We start from the raw sequence: 21533 nt of genomic DNA, 5'->3' as shown, positions 1-21533 counted from the left end.
ACTCGAGCAAACAACAGAAAAAGAAGAAAGAAATTACAATAGAGACCTTCTGCACAGGTAATGAGCAAAGAGTGAACAAAACAGAGGGGGAAGGACCAGCAAAGAAAAAATTAGAAATCCCAGCGAATTAGACACAGGCTTTGGAAGAACTTAAAATGCAATTCAAAACACAATTAAGAGAGACTGAAGGCAATTGGGAAAAGAACTTAAAAACTAAGATAAGTCATCTGGAAACAGAGGCACTTGAACTAAAACAAGAAAATAGTGTCTTGAAAGCCAAAATCAACCAGATGGAAAATGAGGCAAAGGAGGTGAAAGATGAGGCAAAGCATATGAAAGATGAGGTGAAGAAGATGAAAGATGAGGAAAAGGAGATGAAAGATGAGGTAAAGAGGATGAAAGATGACTTCCAAAGAAAATCAGACCAAAAGGAAAAGGACGACCAAAAAGCTAAGGATGAAATCCAGTCTTTAAGAACCAGAATACAACAACTAGAATCAAGTGACCTCACAAGGCAGCAGGACACTATAAAACAAACCCAAAAGAATGGTGTCTATATCTTCCTGAATGTAAGATAACAGCAGTAGACTCTCTAGTCAAAGGATATTAATGATTTATTAATTTTCTTGCACAATTAATAAGTGTTTTCCATAAAGCTACACTAACAGTTTGGATTGCATTGGAAAAACTGACCTATTCTGCAATCCTTCCAACAAATGCTTAGTCCTAAAGAAAACCTTTCTCAATTCTAGCATTTTCTTAGTATAACTAGGAGGTCAAGGACCATAAAATTTCAGAAGAATTAAAATGACACTCTGGAAGGTAACTGAGAGGATGGTGGCTAAAAACAGGCTACAGCACATTATCAATGATGACTTGTGCTGTTCAACATTTTACCAACAAGTCAGATAATACCATAGAAAGCCCTTGCAGATGATAAAAAGGAGGGATGGAAAGCCAGGAAACAGGATAGCTGAAACAGTATCCAAAAAGACTGCCTGGAAGAAAAAATAGCCAAACATAATATGATGAACTTGTTCTAAATTTGGGTTCCAAAATATCAACTTCCTAATTATAGAATAGGGAAGATGTAGCCAGGTAAAAGTTTATCTGGAAAATGTCAGGGGCAAAGGGAAGGGGACAAATTGATTAATACACAACTGATATTCAATAAACCTCTTAGTATATGAGCTCAGAATGATCAATCATGTGAAGTGACAGCTATACTGACTGGCAATAGGAGAACAGTGTCCAGAACAAGGAAAGTAAGAATTGTTCTGTTCTTTGTCCTTGTTAGTCCATACTTGGGATATTATATATTCATTTCACAATGCCTTATTCAAGTAAGGACACCAAGAAACCAGAGGGTCCAAAGAAAGGCAAAGAGGAAGGTAAAGGTACTAAAAGCCATGTCATGTGGGACTTAAGTGAAATAAAAACACCTTAGAATTTTTGGCCTAGAGAAACATAATGGCTGCCTTCAAGTACTTAAAGGATTGTTAAATAGATTGTCAGAGCAGTTTCAGCTTTCATTGCTATGAAGCCACCATCTTGGCTCAACCCCTAGCACTATTAAATAGTTATGGTCACATACTCTGGTGGGAGGGAGAGGAAGAGGTGTCAAGAGGAAATGGCAGAAGTTGAGAAGTGTCAGAGGAGCAAATTTAAGCTTGGGATAGAGCAGGGGGGATTTCCTAAATTAAAATGGAATGGGCTTCCTCTACCAATAGAGAGTTTCTGTGCAATGGAAGCTTTCAAACAAGGGCATGACATTCTATCTCATGAGCCCATAACATAGATAGCAAATATCAAGGAAGTAGAGAAGATTGTCACCCACGTAGGGTGAGAATAGTCACAAAACACTTCACATAACAGGCAAAATTTAAGCTGATAATTAAAAGGAGAGGCAAAATGTAAGTTAGTGGAGAGGAAGAACAGACAGATGTTAAGGAAATGGACCCAACTATGGGGCAGGAAAGAATATGTTCAGAACACAGCATTGATATCAACTTAGCTGAAGGAAAAGCCTGAAAAAAGGAAAGCAAATTGTAAACCTCAAAATTTCTTAGACTTATAAATGTTGGAAATTTCACCATTGGGAAATTTCATACTTGAAAAATTTCCTATTGATAGTGGGTCTTGACTATTGGAATGTGAACCCCATTGGCATGGGAGGTTCCTTCTCCTCCCTTCTTAAGATTACTTTAGGACAGAAACCTTTTGCTGAACAATGGAAAGGACTTTGACCTATGCTTAAGCATAGAACAGGAATTTATTTGAGTCATGATTGATTTTAGAATTGATACAATGGAGATACTTGGAATCAATCTCCACCCTACTCAGTCCTAACAGGATTTAGAAAGGGCTGTAGCAAAGGATCAAAGATTTAATTATTTGAAAATATGACCTACAACAGACATGTGCAAAGCCAGACCTCTGGGCGGTCCTGGGTTAAGCTAGAGCCTCCATTGGCACAGGGAAATTGATGGACAGGTGATTGGTAGATGTGAGGACTGAGGGGAGGGAACTTGGATGGTTTTCTTAAGGATAGGGGGGTCTGAAGACTGGAGGTGGTTGAGGAGTTTGTCTGAGTGGTTGTGGTGTGCTCTGAGAAGCTTGCACTGAAGGAAGCTGAAGGTGGGGGCCCCCGGAGACTGTTTCTCCATTTTTGGTCACGTGAGTAATAGGGACTGATCTCCTTTCATTGCCCCAGCTATCTAAGGGCTTGGGCCTTTTGGCCCAGCCTAAACAGTAGGGGTATTTAAGCCCTATTCCCTTCTCTCCCCTTTCTCTCTCCCTCTATCTCTCTATCTCTAATTCCTTTTCTTCCTCCTGTTTGTAATTAAAACTCCATAAAAGGTTGACGGCTGACTTGAGTTTTCATTAAGGAATTACATAGCTGAATTCCTTGGCGACCTTAAATTAATATATATCAGTCTTTTAAAAGTGATTTCCTTGTCACAAAATAAAGAAAACTATTTTAGAACTGGTTCAAATGCTCTAGGAAATAAAGTTATAAAAACAAAATACTTTATTCAGTAATTACTAATCCTCTTTCTTGCAATCAGTTAATTAAATGAGCTTTAGAAATCTTACCATGGTTTCAATGATAATAGTGAGGTTACCTAAGCCATCTGTAAGAGCTACATAGCTTCCACCATATTTTAAAAGGCCAACTGTTTTCAGGTATTGCCACCCTGGTTGAGCAAACTGAGTGGTATGAGCTGTGGAAAGGCAGAAAGAACAAGAACTCAAGGTTTGTTTAAAAAAACATAAAGAGCATAATCATTCTACATTACTAGATTTTTTGCTCTAACATAGTTTTCTACATATGCAGAAATCACCTATCAAATCCACTTCTCCTTTGGGGCAGCTATGTTGTCCAGTGGATAGAGCACTAAGCCAAGAGTCAGGAGGACCTGGGTTCAAATTTGACCTCAGACACTTTCTACCTGTGTGTCCCTGAGCAAGTTCCTTAACCCCAATTATCTAGCCTTTGCTGACCTTCAGTCTTAGAAATGACACTAGGATAGAAGGTAAGGGTTTAAAAAAATATCTTCTTTCAATTTAGTAACCAAAAATGAATAGCAATTTATCTCCATTAAATTTTGCCATCTCTGAATCCTTAATAACTTATCAACTGATTACAATTGCCCCTCCCAAATCACTTCATCAAGCCAGCCCCAGATATATGCACTTCAGGGCCTGGATCTCTGGGAGAGAGGCCAACAGTCTATATTTGAAACCAAAGGATCCAAGTTCAGTTTTGTATCCCTAATACCCAACAAAATTACAGAGATGGTGCTTAATAAAAACTTTAATTATTCTCTTTTTCATTATAAGAAAAGTTAAACTCAAGTTGGGAAAAGATTTGGACAAGGATCACACTGCTATTAAATATATCTGATTTAAATCCAGGAAGGGCCATCTAAACCAATCCCCTCATTTTAAAGATAAGGAAACTAAGAACAATAAAGGTTAAATGATTTGCCCAACATTACACAAATGATCCATAGCAAAGACCCATTCTTTTTTTTTTTTTTAAAGAACCAGAGATGTTTACTCAAAGTATAAGGATTTTTTGGTTATCTAATGATAGACAAAGGAAGAGTTGGTATGGCGGAGAGAGTAAGTTTCTTCAAGTTATTATGGGTCCTAGTGACAGTTTCTCCAATTCAATGCTAAGTCCAAGGTAAATAGAGTCAATCTTACACATCTTCATCCTTCACATAGTAAGGCAACTTGAACATATTAAGATAATTATAAATATTATTAGGTAATTTTCATTATCAACACCATATTCTAGTCTAAAAATCCTTCTTATTCTTCACAGTTGAAACATTATCATGTTCTCTCTCCATACCTTTTTTCTTCTAAGGCTCAACTAAAGATCTGCCTCCAATATGAAGCCTTCTTTATCCCCTCCCAGTTGATAGTAATGACTTGTTGTATTTATTTATTTATTTATTTTGCAAAGACCCATTCTGAACCTGTCTTCTGCCTTGTTTTAACTGCACTCAGCTGGAAGGTTTATATCTTCAATCTAGAGGTTGGACAATAAGGGTAAATATATTTAGTATGGAGTGAGAAGGAGAGGGGTCTACAGAAACGGGTAACAATAGTTGGAACACCTTCCCATGAATATGATGTGAAATTTGCATATCCATAAGAGAAGAGATGGTTAGAAATTATTTTTGATGTGGAAGCATTGAAAAGACCTATCTTTAAGGGGAAGAATAACCAACCAAGGGCCCAGAAGGCAGCCAAAACCACTGAGTGGAGTGGTGGTACAGATGAGACAAAAGATGAAATCCATGAGCGCTCTCTCCCTCTTGAAAAGTATTAATGATTTTTGTGCAAATGAATCTCTAAGTATGTTATTGTCTAGTTGTTTATGGCATGTCCGATTCTTCATGACTCCATTTGAAGTTTTCTGGGAATTTGCCATTTCCGTGTCCAGCTCATTTAAGAGAGAGGAAATGAAGGCCAACAGGGTTAAGTGACTTACCCAAGGTCAGTCACACAGCTAGTAAGTGGCTGTCTGAGGCTGAATTTGAACTGAGGAAAATGAGTCTTCCTCATTTCAGGCTTGGTGCTCTATCCACTGTATCACATATAGGCCCCATATGCGTCCAGATTATATATCCACACCTAATTACTCTGAAATCTCCATCCCAAAGTCACATAAACATCATAAATTCATTATGTTTACAATGGCATTCATTATCTCTTCCCCTAAGTCCATTCCTTCTTCAAATTTTCCTTTTTAGTGAATTAGATTCATAAATACATTCTTTTTATGGACTTCTTCAGAGATTATCTGGGTATTAATTCAAAATGACGACCAAATTTATAACCTTGGAATAATACAGAACTCTTCCCTTTCAGGCACATGATATCTCTCCTCATCCAATCAGGATGTCTAGCTCCAACAAGACACTCCCATTTACAGACATTTCAATTTACCCTTTCAACCATTCTATGAATCAAGCAACCAATCAATCTGGACCTACTTTCTGTTCCCTGAACTCAGTTCTGTCACCTACCTCCAAATCTTTGTATACTGTTCCCTCTGCCTGGAACACATTTCTTCTCACTTCTGTCCCTAATACTTCTTACTTCCTTCAAGGACCAGTTCAAGTGCCATCTTTTAAAATTTTTTTTCCTGAACCCGTTGATTGTTAACATTCTGTCCTGCAATTATCTGTGTCTTTCTGTGCATGAATTGTATACAGACTATAAAATTCTTCAGTAAAAATGTTATTTTTTTCATTTCTTATTGGCTCATTGTTGGTTCTTAATGAAAATTTGTTTAATTTAATTTTAAGGGGTTTCCCCTCCAAGATCAAAGTAAAGTTACCACACTATGATTCATAACTATAACAATTTAATTTGGAAAATATGAAATGAAAAATGCAACTGGCATAGTATTTAACTAGTTTTTTTTAAAACCCTAGTTCCATTCATTTAAAAAGGGGACATTTAAAATATAATGTCCAGAAATAAACTGGACTTTAAATTAATCAGAGAATAAGATATAACTGACCCTACCAGATTATTCCTAGACCTTAATCTAATCTGTAGCTTAAAGTTCAACTCCTATTATTCTATAACTTAACAGAATTTTGTCATTCAACTAATAAGCTTCTCCATTTTCAACTTCAATATTGCTACTGCTGCAAATTTGATTTTTATTAAGTTTTTCCTCTGTTGTAAAAGATGAGCTACTTTGAATTAACACATGGATAAATCTCTGAAGTCAAAAAGAATATAATTATAAACCAAAAGAAAAATTTACTTTAATTTCTAACTACTCAATACTTTAAAAAAAAAAAAGGATTCAAACAAAATTATGTTAATGGCAAACAAATTTGGTGCATATGACCTCACTCATTCTACAGGAGGCTCAATGGATTCTCTAATGAAAGAACAATTGTAATAAAACAAAAAAAGATAAGAAGGGATGAAGAGGTTGTGATCTACACCAGTATGGGAAGTAGGCCCTATATCAATGAGATTGATATTATGTGGGATGAGATTCAGTGTGTAATTCTCAGAGTAGTATTTGGCTTGAAACCCCAATTCTCAAGATCCCTTAGTATTACTATTCCTTAGAATAAAACTGCCCTGCCCCACCCCACCCCATAAAATTTTTTGTCTTCTTTAACTATTTCCAAAAAATCTTGAGAAGAGTTTATCTGTAGCCTGGGAAACATGCCAACTCTAGGAAAAGGGGCAAGATAAACTAAGGAGGAAAGAAAAGGGAGTTCCAATTGTATCTTTGCTGTCCCATTCTGAAAATCCCATGATAGTCATAGGTTTTTTGATCATGGGGTGTTTAGGGGTATAAAATGATGAAAATGATACACTGAAGATTAGAAATGTCACACACAAACACTTTCTCCCCCCTTTCCTCCCCACCCCCCCCCTCCCCCGGACTGGACAGAGGGAAGGAGGAGGATCTTGCATCAGAATCATTATAAAAATCTGTGATTCTACATAGAAGGAAAGAGGACATTTTCTCCACAAAGAAGTAATTTGTATGGCCAGACAAAATTAATTCATTCTCATCAGTTTCTCCTTCATGGTCCAACTAGCCCCAAATCTTCATGAGGGGAATAAGGGCATCTGAGTCACTTTTGGTAGCCAGAAAAAGCCCAAGTTAGTTCTGTTTATAGAGTAATAAGCAGAGTTTACAGGATTCACAGTGTGAAGCCCCAACCAAACTAGTTTAGAGCCAAAATGTCATAAGGGCAGAAATATAAGGACTTTCCTAGAACTGTTTAGGGAGGGGAAGGGAAGGATATTTCTTCAACTATCAGGATGGTCTTTTAAACAGAAAAAGAATATTATAAATTGATATTAATAATCAAATGATACAATAATCAAAATAATTCTCAATAGCATTGCATAAAAGCCTTACAATAAAAGCTATTTAAGTTTATTCTAACTACATTGTATGTCTTTAAAGGACGATTACTGGGAGAAATTTGATATATACCTGTAATCCAAATAGGATTCTCTACAACATAATGCCCACTCCAAGGCTCCTTAGCAGTCAACATCCCATCTCTCTCGGGAGGTATTCGTGGATAATGGCTAGCCACTAAGTTCCAAGCAATTGTGCTGAAAAAATTTGGTTTGGCAAATGAGAAAGACCAAAATTACTTCATGACACAATTTATTTTATTTTTTATTGATATTTTTTATTTAATTAATTAATTTAGAATATTTTTCCATGGTTATAATTCATGTTCTTTTCTTCCCCTCTTTCCTCCCCATAATCAATGCACAATTCCACTGGGTTTTACATGTATATGACACAATTTAAACTTTTAGAAGCTTAAACTTTCCCAACCCAAACAGTTTTGAAAACTTTCAGACAAACTTCTTTCTTTCTATCCAAAGGGGAAAAAAAAGCCAACAATTGTGAATAAAATGTAGCCAAAAACAATCTTCTTCTCTTGATTTTGATACTTCTCATCAAAAAACAGTTAATTACATTTTGTTTTATATTTTCTTCTTTTGATCTTCCAATTTATATCAAATTATGGAACATTTATTACCAAGGATGTGCTGCTATTTAACAAACAGCTTCCCAGGGGAAAAAAATGTTTGCACAACATAAATTTGAGTTTAATCTAATTTTCTCCATCACTTTTTAAAGACTAAACAATAAACAAAACATAAATCAAACCCTGATTTGTAGCATTAGGAAGTTTCCAAGGCATAAATAATCACAATGAACATTTTAACAATCAATTCTCCAAGTCATTTGAGTTGGTTCCAGCACACCCTTAAATATTATTTAAGTAGACTGCTATAAAAAGGTACTCACGAAGTCATTTGGCCATTCACATAATTCTGATTCAAGATGCGAGCCCAGCAGCCTCCAACTTCTTCAACTTTAAAAAAGCTACTATCTTCAGTTGACCAGAGTTTTTTGTTAGTCTTCAAAGAATCATTTTCACTTTTTGTTCCAGGATAATGAGCCCTAAGACAAAAAAAAAGAAAGAAAGAAAGAAAGAAAGAAAGAAAGAAAGAAAGAAAGAAAGAAAGAAAGAAAGAAAGAAAGAAAGAAAGAAAGAAAGAAAGAAAGAAAGAAAGAAAGAAAGAAAGAAAGAAAGAAAGAAAGAAAGAAAGAAAGAAAGAAAGAAAGAAAGAAAGAAAGAAAGAAAGAAAGAAAGAAAGAAAGAAAGAAAGAAAGAAAAGAAAGAAAAGAAAATGATAGCTATTCATTTCTTAGATATTTCCATTTCTGAGATATTTCAAAACAATGGTGAAAATTTTGAGAAAGAATTGTAAATAAGCATACACACATATGTAGAATTACAATGAATTAACTAAAATAAGGTAAAATTTCAGCTATTCAGAACCCTTGGAAAAGGGGTTATTCTAGAGATTGGGAAAGCCAAATATCTCTTAAACCTGAGGTCTAATCCTTTAATAAAAGGTCAAACTTCATTCCCTAATTGACAAATGCTCAAGGGATATGAATAGGCAATAATCATATAAAAAATGTTCTAAATCCTTAATGATTAGAGAAAGGCAAATCAAAACAATTCCAAGATACCAACTCACACTCAGAAGATTTGCAAATATGACAGCAAAGGAAAATAATAAATATTGGAGGGGATGTGGAAAAATTGGGACAGTAATGCATTGCTGGTGGAGTTGTGAATTGATCCAACCATTCTGGAAGGCAATTTGGAACTTTGCCCAAAAAGTTTTAAAAGAACGCATGCCTTTTGATCCAGCAATATCACTACTAAGATTGTATCCCAAAAAGATTAAAAAAAATGGGAATGGATTTGTTTGTACAAAAATATTTATAGCTGCAATTTTTATGGTAGAAAAAATTGGAAACTGAGGTGGTGTCCCTAAATTGGGGAATGGCTGAATAAATTGTGGTATATGACGGTGATGGAATACTATTATGTTATAAGAAATGATGAAACTGTAGCTTTCTATAAGAACTGGAAGGACCTAAATGAACTGATGCAGAGTGAAATAAGTAGAACCAGGAGAACATTATATACAATAACTGAAACATTCTGGAACAATCAAATGTAATAGACTGTAAAAGTCTGTAAAAAGTACTTCAGACATACCTTAATTCTAAACAAGATAATTCATAATAATATAATTAATAGACATTAAAACCCACAGAATCACACAGCCTAAAAGCAATGTTGCATGGACATTCACTTGAGAGCTATTGTATCTATGAATCTAATTTCACACTATAATTCTGTTTCAATTAATGTTGTGCTTTTATGAAACCAATTTACTTCAACAATTGTTAATTAACTGTTACATGGGGCTAGGTTAGCACTGGTAATATAAGGATAAAAAAAAAGACACAGTCCCTAGAGTATAATCTAAACAAAAAGCAAACTAAGATTAAACGCTCTGAGGAATCTTGAGGTAGAGAAGAGAGAGAGGGGGATCAGCAAAGACCTCAGAAGGATAAAACATCTAAGCAGAGTCTAGGAGGAAAGGTTTCAAGAGCAGAGATAAAAAAAGGAGTCAGTTTCAAGAACATGGGACAGTTGAGTCAGGAGTCAGAAGGAAAAAATAATCAAATAGCTACAAATACAGATCTATCTTAAGGCTAGAAGAAGAGTTCTTAACTTGGGATTCAAAAGTTTGTGGTTTTTAGTATTTTAATAACTACTTCAATATAGTTATCTTTTACTTTAGGTATTTAAAACATTCTTTTTAGAAGGAGTCAGTTTGCTTCAGCAGAATGCCAATGGAGCCCTACCATCTAAATTATTAAGGATCCCAGATCAGAGGGGATGAGTGGGAGGAAAGGTACAACCACTGCTATAATGGATTGCTTAAGAGTCAAGTATTTGTGAGTCTGGGCAATCCTGGAAAGCAGGTACCATATCTTATTTAATTCTACATTTCTGCTCCTACCTAACACTAGATATCCCAAATAAGTAACTAGTAAGAGAATGTCCATTATTTCTTTGAAAGAGAAAAGTAATCTGGTTTCTCTTTCCCAGCACCTAGTACATCTTACTAGAGTTAGCTCTTGATGGATATTTCTTGTTATTTACCCAATGTTTCAAAGATGGACTAGCCTTTAGCTCACATTTCATCTAAAATAATTTAGAGATGAAATTATGATAGCACTTTCACTTCCATTTAAATAACTTCTAGCTAAACCATATTAATCATTAAAATGAATGGACCTTTTTTTTTTAAGTTTCAAACTATTTTATAAATATCTTCAGCAGGTAAAAGGGCACTATAGAAATTTCCATTTTAATTGTAGTGTATGCAAAGTTTAAAAAGATTTTTAAATGCTAATTTTAACTACCCAAACTCAGAAGCTTTCCAAGTCTATGGTCTAAAGTGACTACACCAGTAAAGTTTCATTTGCTGAGAAGGGTTCAAATGTAGCTAAATACTTGATGGCCTCTGCTAACAGAAAGATCTACAACCATCATATCCAAAGCCAAAAGGCACCAGAGGCCTTGCCCTTTCTAGCCCTGGATAACAAGCACAGTGGTCACCTGCCATGAGGTCTTCTAGCTGTAGTTATTCCCATCTCTTCTACTCCCATTATGGGATTCAAATCCACAGTGGGCAATGAAAGTGAGGCTAGGAGTGCTAGAAGGACCCTAAGCTTTGCTATTCACTCATCCAGAGGCCCAGTCAAAACTATTCTTCACCTACACTCCCAGGTACCCAATGCTCAGAATAACAAGCCATTTGTTACTAACAGCACTTGTCCATAGCAACAACACTGCACTTGGCCATCCCAAGGTCTCAGAAGATGGGGGCTCCAATCAAGTTGTGCTTCCCCCATCTCATGACTGGTGAAAACTCTCTTTCCTCCTCCTTACTTCTTTGACTCAGTCAACCTCATTCTCACACCATGTCTTAGTAGGCCCTTCCCCTTCATATTTCTTATCTTCTTCTCTTACCATTTACCAGGCCCTCTGAAACTCCTGTTCTATTATTAACAAATCTTTCCTCTTTCTAGATCTCTCTTGTATCTATCTTTCTATCTTCTGACTTTCTGGCACTTCCAGAAGACACTTGATTCAGGGATACCTTGTCTCATGCTCCCCCACACTCTGGGCTATATAGATGATGCTCACCTTCTTCTTTAATACCCCTCCATACTTTTTCCTTGAATACTCCAGAAGTCTACATTACTCCATCCAGAACCTTGTCTTCTGATTTCAGGTCATTCTCATTCCTATCTCAAGAGGTTCACTGTCTCATTCATGGCCATTTCCATCCCAAATCCCATCTCCCAAAATCCAAGTATACCATCCCAATTCTCTTCTCTGGGTTCACCTGTTTTTCAAGGTCAAGGCTCTCTCCTTCATTCCACTGTTCTCTCTCATTTTTACTCTATCTTTATCTACCCACTATATTCTTACTAACTTCATGTATTTTTCAGTTCTCCCTCATCCTCAAAAAGCATCTATTTGAATATATCACCCTTTGCAAAGCCATTTTTCCTCTTGAATAAAGAAATTCACAGGATAATTGATCTAGAACAGGGGTTTTAATCTGGTTGACAAGGACTCAAAGCAGATTTCAGAGAGTTTATGAATTTGGATGGCAAAAGATAATTATCTTTATTTTTATTAAACTCTAAAGTGAAATTTGCCATTTCTCCAAACTAAGAATAGAGGAAACAAAATATTAATTAAAAAAATACAGTTATCACTGATCTCTTAACTGCTAATCTAATTGCCTTTTCTCATCCTACTTTATTCTTCTATAGTTTTTCACATTGTCAACAACACCTAGTACTAGAAATTCTCCACCTATTCCCCATCATTTTGACACATTCTGATAGCTGCTAGGTTGTGTCTCCTCTTTCTTCTCATATCTATATTCTTCTCTCTATTCACAAGACTATTTACCCCAGTTCAGAACTTCATTCCCTCACAGTTCAATTGTGAACCACACCCCACAACTGCTCTGATTTCTATTTCTGGTTTTTCCCTTCTCCAAAATATCATTCACAAAACTGCTAAATTAATATTCCCAAAGACTCAATTCTTTTGCTAGTAAAAATCCTCAGTAATTCCCTACTACCTCTAGGGAAAAAAAATAGAAACTCCTGACTAGTACTTAAAACTCTCCACAGATTGGTTCCCCTCTTCTTTTCCAAATAAAAAGATTGATCATATCTCTTCTCACCTAGCTAAATTGGACTACCAGCTGTTCTCCAAGTTTGAGCCCCACAGAATCAATTTTTCAAATTGTAGTGATAGAGAGAACTTTTGAGAGTCCCTTGGACAGCAAAGGGATCAAATCTGTCAACAGTTAAAGAAATTAATTCAGGCTATTCACTGGAAGGTCAAATATTGAAACTGGAGAATAAATACTTTGGCCACATAATAAGAAGCAAAAACTCATTGGAAAAGACCCTGATACTGGAAAAGACTGAGGGCAAATGAAAAAGAGAACAGCAAAGGATGAATTGAATAGAGAGTTGTCATGGAAGCAATGACCATGAACTTGAGACAGACTTAGGAAGATAAGGGAGGATAAAAGGGCCTATCATTTTATATAGTCTTTAGAGTCATGAAGTGTCAGACTCACTAAACAACAAAAACAATCTTCCATCCCCAAACAAATCTTCAGTTTGAACAATTTAGGCTGCATACCTGAATAAGTATTCATTCTTCACCTCTGCCCTTTAAGAATCTGGAGCTTCCTTCAAGGATAAGTTCCAGTACCATGACCTACATGAAATCATTCCTGAACCTCCCAGTTAGTTGTTAAAAGTTCTCTGCTCTCCCTCAATTTTTCTGTATTTATAATTTATAGCATGATATTCTAAAACAATCTAATCTTCTTCTAGGTATTGTTTTATCTTTATATTCCTAGCATCTAGACAGTGTCTTAGACTAAGCAGGTACTTAATATGAAGTGTTATAATGAACTGAATTGAGTAAACAATGTTTTCTCCACTGTTAATCACAAACCTTGGAATATCATTCTCATCTTACATGAGAGACAATGACTAAAATTTTTAAAAATAATTATAAGGATATTAGAAGTCAGTCACTTAAGCTTTTTCCAAGTGGTTCTGTTAACACCTTAGACTAACATAGGAAATAAGTAAGCTTTAAATTTGCAGATTCTAGTTTCCTTATTCCCATCTGAAATCAGAAGAAAAGGGGCTGCTTTATTTGGAAATGTCTTTCCTACATAACCTTCTCCCTCTCCAGGTTATACATTCCTTCCCCCATGAAGCTGTCTCCTGCTCAGGGGTTCCCTAAACTTATTTATAATAATAATATATATAATATATTATATACATAATATATAATAATAATATAATAATGGATAATTAAAATTATAATAGTAAAATAAACCTATTTAAAGCATGTGAATCCCTTTCACAGGCAAAGAATATGTATGAGTATGTAAATCTTTCTATGTATAGAATATACATATATGTAATATATATCTAGTGGCTAAAGTTTATCAGCTAGCTATTGTTCATGAAAAATTTTTAATATAATCTGTGTTGACATTTTCCTTCTCATGTTTTGTTTTCGTCATTAGAGACTCTAAAAATATAAAGAATATTTTGAAAATTAGCCCTAGAAAGGAGTAAACAAGCAAAGTTTCATCGCATTGTCAAGTCTAAACTCTACTTTAATGAGCTACCATTCCCTAATGAAGACAGAAAGTATCAGCTAAACACAGGCTGAAAAAAGCATTTATCAATACATATACAATCATTTTTTTGGTCAACTGCTAATCATAAAAAAATGGGATTTAATGTATTGAAGGAATCTTAAAGACATTCTAGGGTGACCAGAATATTTTGGAGAGAAAAGAACTAAGCCTAGAGAAAGGAAATGATTTGCCCAGGACCACCCATTTAATCAGTAGAAGAGCCATAACTCAGTTCCAGGTCTATTCTGTCTCATTTTCATTCCACTCTACTAATATGATATCATACATCATTTCTTGACTAAAAGACAACAGGACGAATGAATAGCATCACGTTCACATTAACTCACTTAATCTATAATTTTAATTTCATTGGATCATAGGATTAAAGTTAGAGCCAGAAGTTATTTATAGGTCATCTGGTCCAACCTCCTCACTTTATACATGAGAAAACTGAGGTCCAGTAAGATTAAAAGAATGCCTGAAGTTATATAGGTCATAAGTAGCACAGCTATTATAGGAAGTATAGTATAGGAAGTATAGGGAGAAGAGAAATGGGTTGCAAGAAGAAAGAGGGTTTTGCAAAAGCTGGCCACACACCAGGAACTAATGATGTTAGATTCTGGAACACAGAGAAGGGATAAAGAGTGAACACCAACAGTTGCTGGAGAGCTCTTGGACTTCCTGTCTCTGGAGCTGAGGAGTGTGAATTTTAGATTTATTCCACCCTGCTTAGTCTAACAAAACAGGAATGTCTACACCCCTACTTAAGGATTAAGTATTGAGAAGGATGGCCTATGACAGACATGTGCTAGCAAATGACAAATCAGAAACAATTGACAGACCCCCTGGGCTGTCCTAAGTCAAGCTTAAGCTACCATTGGTACACGTGAGAGGCAGGAAGTGATGTAAAAAGTCTACATATTTCACATCACTTCATCTCTCTGGCTTTCTATCATGGAGAGGTGTCTCCGGTGCTTGTGGCAGAGAGGTGGCTGGTGGCAGGGTGCTGAGAGTCTTGGTATCTTGGCAACACTACAGCTATTGTCTGGGTTTGGCAGTGATCATCCTTGATAAAATACTGGGAGAAGCTTAGTAGCCTAGTTCAGGTGAGGCATCTTCTCTGAGCTCTCTTGAAGGTTAGGCTGATCTTTTTTTTTTCCTTTTAGTTTCCCTAAAAATGCCATCCTCCTAGGAGGCCCCTCATCTTGGAGGAGGCCTTGTGGCTGGAAGGTCTCTGAACTCCACTTGGTTCGGGCTAGGCTGGAGAAATCCTATACCCTTTTTTCTCTCTCTCTTATTCTTAATTCCTTCCCTCTATATTAATTAAACCACCATAAAATTTCCAAACTGACTTGAGTATTTTATTTGGGATTTGAATTAAATCCCTGGCGACCAATTAAATTTATTCTCAGTCTCAACCCTAAATTTACCCTTACAGCCATTTTTGAATTCCTGTCCCTTGGAGCTGAATAGACTCTGTTGTTCCTGACTGAAGGAAACCTTTCCTTTGCTTTAAACCAAACTGTTCCTATATGGTGATTGTATTTCTGTCTGCTAAGAAGATTTGTGACCAGCTAGCCTGAACAAAACTATCAAGCTGATGAGGCCAGAGACCAACTCCAGCCTAGCTCAGCTAGAGTGAATCCAACCATGCTGGATTCATTCCTAATTATATCTGAAGACCTGTTACAACCTACAACTCAATGTGGGAGGATTAAATAGTGTCAGGTTTAGCTAGTCAGCCTTTGGCATCTAGACAGACAAGTTATAGCCTAGGGAGCATGAACAAAAAAAAAGAAATCTCCATGAGGAGATTTTAGGAAGGTGGGAGGCTAGTGAGAATCCCTTAGCTATAGATAAACCTAATTCCTTGATCCTCCCTGTCTAAAACCTTGTTTCCCAAGAATAAATTCCTATTCCTGTTTTCAAGAACTTGTCTGAAGGATTGAACAGCACACTGGTCCTAGTGAGACAGGCTCACAGGCCTATCTCACTGGGAGATACTAAGGACTTCAATAACCTTATTATCTCAATAATATCTTCAACAACATCCCTATTAGGTCAGTATTTCAGAAGTAAATTTCTCCCTTCACTGTGTCACCTTTTTAATGTCATCTCTCCTTGACCAAGAGGTCAAATACCACTGGGTAAATTGAGGTATAGATAAGCCTTCAGAGAAAAGAAGCTAAAGAACCAAGGAACCAACAAGACAAGAAGTTGATTCCACAAGCACTAACCCCCCTGGGTGGCCCAGGCAAATTAAGAAACTATGATTGGTTCTTGAGATGTGACATGTGAGTTAGTGGGTGGAGAAAAGAGCTAATAAGGTCCGACCAGGAGCCAATCTTGGTCTTCTGGTAGGAGTGTGGATAGCAGAATGAACCCTTGTCAGAGTTTTAGCTAGAGATCCAAATGGGGTCTGCAGATTAGAAAAGCTAAGTATATCTCTACCTCTCTCCTATCTTTCCCTCTTTTTACTACTACTACTTTGATTTAATAAAGTTATTAAGCTATTATCAGCCTCATAATTTTAATATACTACTTATTTATGTATACAGTGTGTATACATATATACACAATATTGTCTATGAAGTGGAATATAGGAGATAATTTTCTACACAAGAGAGTCCAGCTGGTGCCTGTACTCCTTGCTGCCAGAGAGGCTAGGGCTGACCAACAGTAGGACAAAGGCAATAAGGTATCTGTACTGAGTTCAGCACCAATATGGTGGAGGGGTTGGAGGGAGAAGGTAGGTGATATGGAGAAATCAAGTTGCCTAACGAGATATGAACTAGCCCAGAAGTATGAAATCATCAAAGCTTCTGTACCAATCATCAGTAGGATCAGGGAATCAGCCTGTAAGTAGCTACTATACTTCCAGCCTTGGGGAGGTAGAAAGTTGTTGCTGTTTTTTAACTGTTTTTAATTGTTTCTAACTTTTTGTGACCTTATTTAGTGTTTTTCGGGGCAAAGATATGAGATGATATGCCATTTCCTTCTCCAGTTCATTTTACAGATAAGGAAACAGAGGCCAACAGGGTTAAGTGACTTACCTAAATTCACACAGCTAATAAATGGCTGAGGCCAATATGAATTTAGATTTTACTGACTCCAGTTCTGGCACTGTCCTCACTACCATTGAGATAGGAAGACTCAGTATCAAATAAATAATTAAATGGATGGATGGATGGATAGATAGATTAGGTGGATTGATGAATAGATAGTTTGGATGATTGAATAAATAGATTGGATGGATAGATAGATGATAGATTAGATAGATAGATAGATAGACAGATAAATAGATAAAAAACTAGTTTAAATTTTTGAAAAGGAACACCCAGAATTAATGGTCAGATACAATATCATTACATTGGAATATTAAAATATGTTGAGTTAAAGGTTTCATGAAATGTTTACCTTATTTAACACTTGTAAAGTTTAGAATAAAAATAAATTTCATGAATAAAACGTAGATATTTAGATATCTTTCAAGAGAATAATGGGAATTGAACTCTTAAGTCACTTTTACTGCTAAATCATAATAAAGGATTCTGTAAATATTCTGTAAGCAGAACAGTAAATATGTTCCTTCAATGGTTTTATAAGAAAAATGTACTGTAAAATGAAAATAGATTTTAAAATATATAGACTTTTTACTCATTTTAATATAGTCACCTCCTGATGTTGCTTAATAAAATACCTACCAGAAATGGTATTACTAATGTCATTACTATTAAAGTCCAAGTTATAGAAAAGTTATGAATATAAAATCATGAATTAAAAAAAAAACTCATTCTGAAATGTCAACCATATTTAACAAATAAAGTAAACTCCAGATGCCATTTCTCCATTTCTAAGTTGTTCACTATTATTGCATAATTTCTAACCACAGGAACACAAATCAAAGTTTCCAAGCCATAAATAAAAATAGGTTTATTGTAAGAGAGCCTGTCTCACAATAAAGCTGGATTTCTAATGAAGACCAAAAGACCCTCCAATACTGTGAGAGACCTTCCTATATACACTGCAAAATATCACAACTTATATATCAAGTTAAATGTAGATCTGGACATACTTCTCATTGGTAGAGAAGTCGCTTGATGGAAAAAGGGGAGGATGATGGAGCCTGAACTAGAGACACAAAGATAAGACTGAATGGTGTTGGGTGGTACTAGGCTTCTAACCTGGATCAAGCCTATTTCAAGACCATGATTATTGCTGAGGGTGCATGATATAGCAATTTGAAGGGTAGTGCTGACACTAAAGGCCTATGCTAAAGCAGTTATTTACTTAATTCAAAACCTTAATACTTATATTAAAATAATCATAAAAAACCTACTAAAATCATGACTTGTGTAACTATCTTAAAATTACAATTATGATTAATTCAAAACTGCTGCTAACATTAAAATCTAATCCTCATATAAGGGGGTAGGAGATTTTTCTCTCACATAATGAGATTTTGATACTCTGCTTCAATCCTTGCTCTACATAGATTTTCCTTAAAAATAGATCTGATCATATTCTTCTATTCAAATTTCAGTGGCATCCTTATGACACCTACAAATGAATATTAACTCAGTTTGGCTTTTAAAGCCTTTCACAACCTAATCCTAGCTCACCTTTCCAGCTTCATCATACAGTGGTCCATATTCCTTTCTTGAACTCTACAATCCAGCTAAATAGGACCTCACAGACAACCGTCCATCTCCCATCTCTGTTTCTTTGCACTGACTGGGCCCCATACCTGGAATACTCCCCTTCTTCCCTCGCCTTCGTAAAATTACCTTCTTCGTTCAAGAACCAGTTCAAGCACCATCTACAACTCTTCTGCTTTTACTCACAAGCTGCTGAAGAAGTTTGAAGAAACCATGCAAATGGATTCAGTCAGCCACAGATGATTTGTTCTCAGTGAGGCATGCAGCAGAGTGGACAGACTTTTTTTTCCTCTCTAATTTATTTTCTATCTAACAATATACAGAAGCTATTTCCAATCACCTCTTCTCTCCTCAAGCCTCCCTTCTATAATTGAGAAAATAGAATATTTGTCATGGGATTCCTTTTATCCCCTTCTCTGTGTCTCACACTGCTTTTGATAGCAAGTCTCACCTCTTCCTCCCTTACCAGTCTGTAGAAGTAATTCTTCCTCTCATGATAATTAACCCCTCCACATGTACCACATGCTCTCTAGCATACTGCCTGTAAAATAAACCTTTCTTTCTCTAATCTTCAATAGATCTCTTGAGAAAATTTATTTACTTATTAATGAAATTTATCCATCTTATCTTCATGCCTCCTATCACAGAAAATATCAACCAGGACACGTTTAAATAAATTAAGTCTCTTGTTGCTTCTGCCTTTCAGTTCACTCTCTGGAAGTAACTTTCACAGATTTATTCTTTCAACATTATTTCTGTAGCTGTGAATATTGTTCTCTTGGTTCTACTCATTTCACTGTTCATTATCCCATGTAGTTCATTCCAAGTTTTTTGGTTTTTATAAAGCTCATTTCTTATAGCATAGCAGTATTCCATCCCAATCATATGCCACACTTTGTTTAGTCATTCTTCAATTGATGGGCATCCCCTTAGTTTCCAATTCTTTACCAACACACACAAACACACACACACACACACACACAAATTCCATAAATATTTTGGAATTTAATTGATCTTTATCAACAAATTCCTTCATTGCTGCCTACAAAACTGTCCAAGACTCCTCATTCTGGAAAAAAACCCTCACTTGACATACCATCTCATTAAACTATCTCCCTAGATCTCTACTCCCCTTCTCAGCCAACTGTCTATCACACAACTATCTATACTCATTATTTCTTCTCAACCCAATAATCTGGCTTATAAAACTCAACTGAAATTTCTCCCTCCAAAGTTACCAATGTTATCTTTAATGTCATATCTAATGGCCTTTTGAATTAATCCTCATCTTTATGGATCTCTCTTTAACATGACACTATTGACCACTTTCTCCTCTCTTGAGTTTTTGTGACACTAATTTCCCTCAGTTCTCCCATGTCAAATTACTCCTCAGTTTCCTTTGCTGGCATTTATTCTTGTCATGCCCTCAAACTGTGATTTAAACCAAGATTGAATCCTGGGTTCTCTTCTACTCTTTCTTTAAATGCATCACTGACTCTGTACACAGACTTCTATATCCTACCTTAATCTCTTTCCTGATCTCCAGTCACACATCTTCAATTGCCTGTTAGAGAATTCTAATGGATGCTGTTAAGTGTACTTTGATCTGGTGATGAAACTCAACATGTCTAAACAGAACTCATCTTTCCTCCCAAATTCACTCTTCTTTCAATCACCAACGTTTACAACATCAGGGTTATTATACTCAACTCCCAACTCTCATTCATCTCACATATTGAATCAGTTGCCGATTCATGTCATTTCTACTGTCCCATGTCTTATATTCATTCCTTTCTCTCTACTCACTTGGATACCACCCCAGTTGAGCTTCTCATCACTCCCCACCTTGATTATTTCAACAGCCTCAGAGTTAATATTCCTGTCTCAAGTTTCTCCTCTCTCTAATCCTTCCTCCAGAAGTAGTAACTGACTCAAAAAGAAACAGATCCTGATCTGCATAATGACTTAAATACTCACAAATTACCATTATCCATTGTGTGCATTAAATATTTAGGGGGACCGCCCAATCCCAGAAGATTTAACTAATGGGGTGTCACAGTCATGTGTCTTAGTTCGCCAGCATGGCAGAGATTTCTGATTGGCAAGAAGTCAAGGAATGTGATATGTAGGGTCTAAGGTGAAACCCTGGCCAACTAGAAAATCATAGGGAGAGGTTTAGACTGAGCTTAAAAAGTCAGCAAGTGAAGTAGTCTGGGGACTCTGCCATTTCTTGGCTTGTGGAAGAAGCTCTCAATCACTGTTAAGCCATCCTAGTGCTTATCTATGTAAGCCATCTCTGGCAAATAGTCAGTAGAAAACTGCACCAGTTGGGACCACTGCTGGGCTGGGAATCCAGGAACTAAGACTTGCAGCTGAGGCCAGGTTGGTTAGGTTAGGTAGTTAGGCCAATAATCTAATTTCCTTCTTTTCTCTTTACAGGTAAACACTTATAAATTTAGTATAAAGTCTCCAAGATTAATTTTTATTCATTACACTATGCTGCACTGGATTTTGAGTTGTCTGCCTCTGATCTAGAGAACTTTTCAAGTGATACTTAAAAGGTCCAGATCTATCAATGTCAATTCCAAATAAACTCCAATGTCTCCTTATTAACTCCAAGATCAAATATAAGCTCTTTTGTTTAGCTTTTAAAGCCCCTGACTACTTGGTCTCAACACACCTTTACATCATTAATCCACTCCA

The 21533-nt window shown here is 36.0% G+C and overlaps 1 protein-coding gene across 10 annotated transcripts in view; it reads right to left on the bottom strand.

The window, feature by feature from the left end:
* LOC130457885 (galactocerebrosidase-like) overlaps positions 1-21533 on the bottom strand; it is a 147242-nt gene that overhangs the window by 64465 nt on the left and 61244 nt on the right. For all 10 annotated transcript variants that reach the window (XM_056820416.1, XM_056820452.1, XM_056820431.1 and 7 more), the window contains 3 exons: positions 8339-8494; positions 7502-7626; positions 3097-3224 (listed from right to left, as the gene is read on the bottom strand). In XM_056820416.1, coding sequence (XP_056676394.1) covers positions 3097-3224; positions 7502-7626; positions 8339-8494 — 409 coding nt within the window. The remainder of the gene's footprint in view (positions 1-3096; positions 3225-7501; positions 7627-8338; positions 8495-21533) is intronic.

The sequence above is a fragment of the Monodelphis domestica genome, chromosome 1 (assembly GCF_027887165.1).
Source record: "Monodelphis domestica isolate mMonDom1 chromosome 1, mMonDom1.pri, whole genome shotgun sequence".
NCBI classification, from domain to species: Eukaryota; Metazoa; Chordata; class Mammalia; order Didelphimorphia; family Didelphidae; genus Monodelphis; species Monodelphis domestica.
Note: the sequence above shows the minus strand (reverse complement) of the source record. Positions and strands in the feature narration are given on the sequence as shown.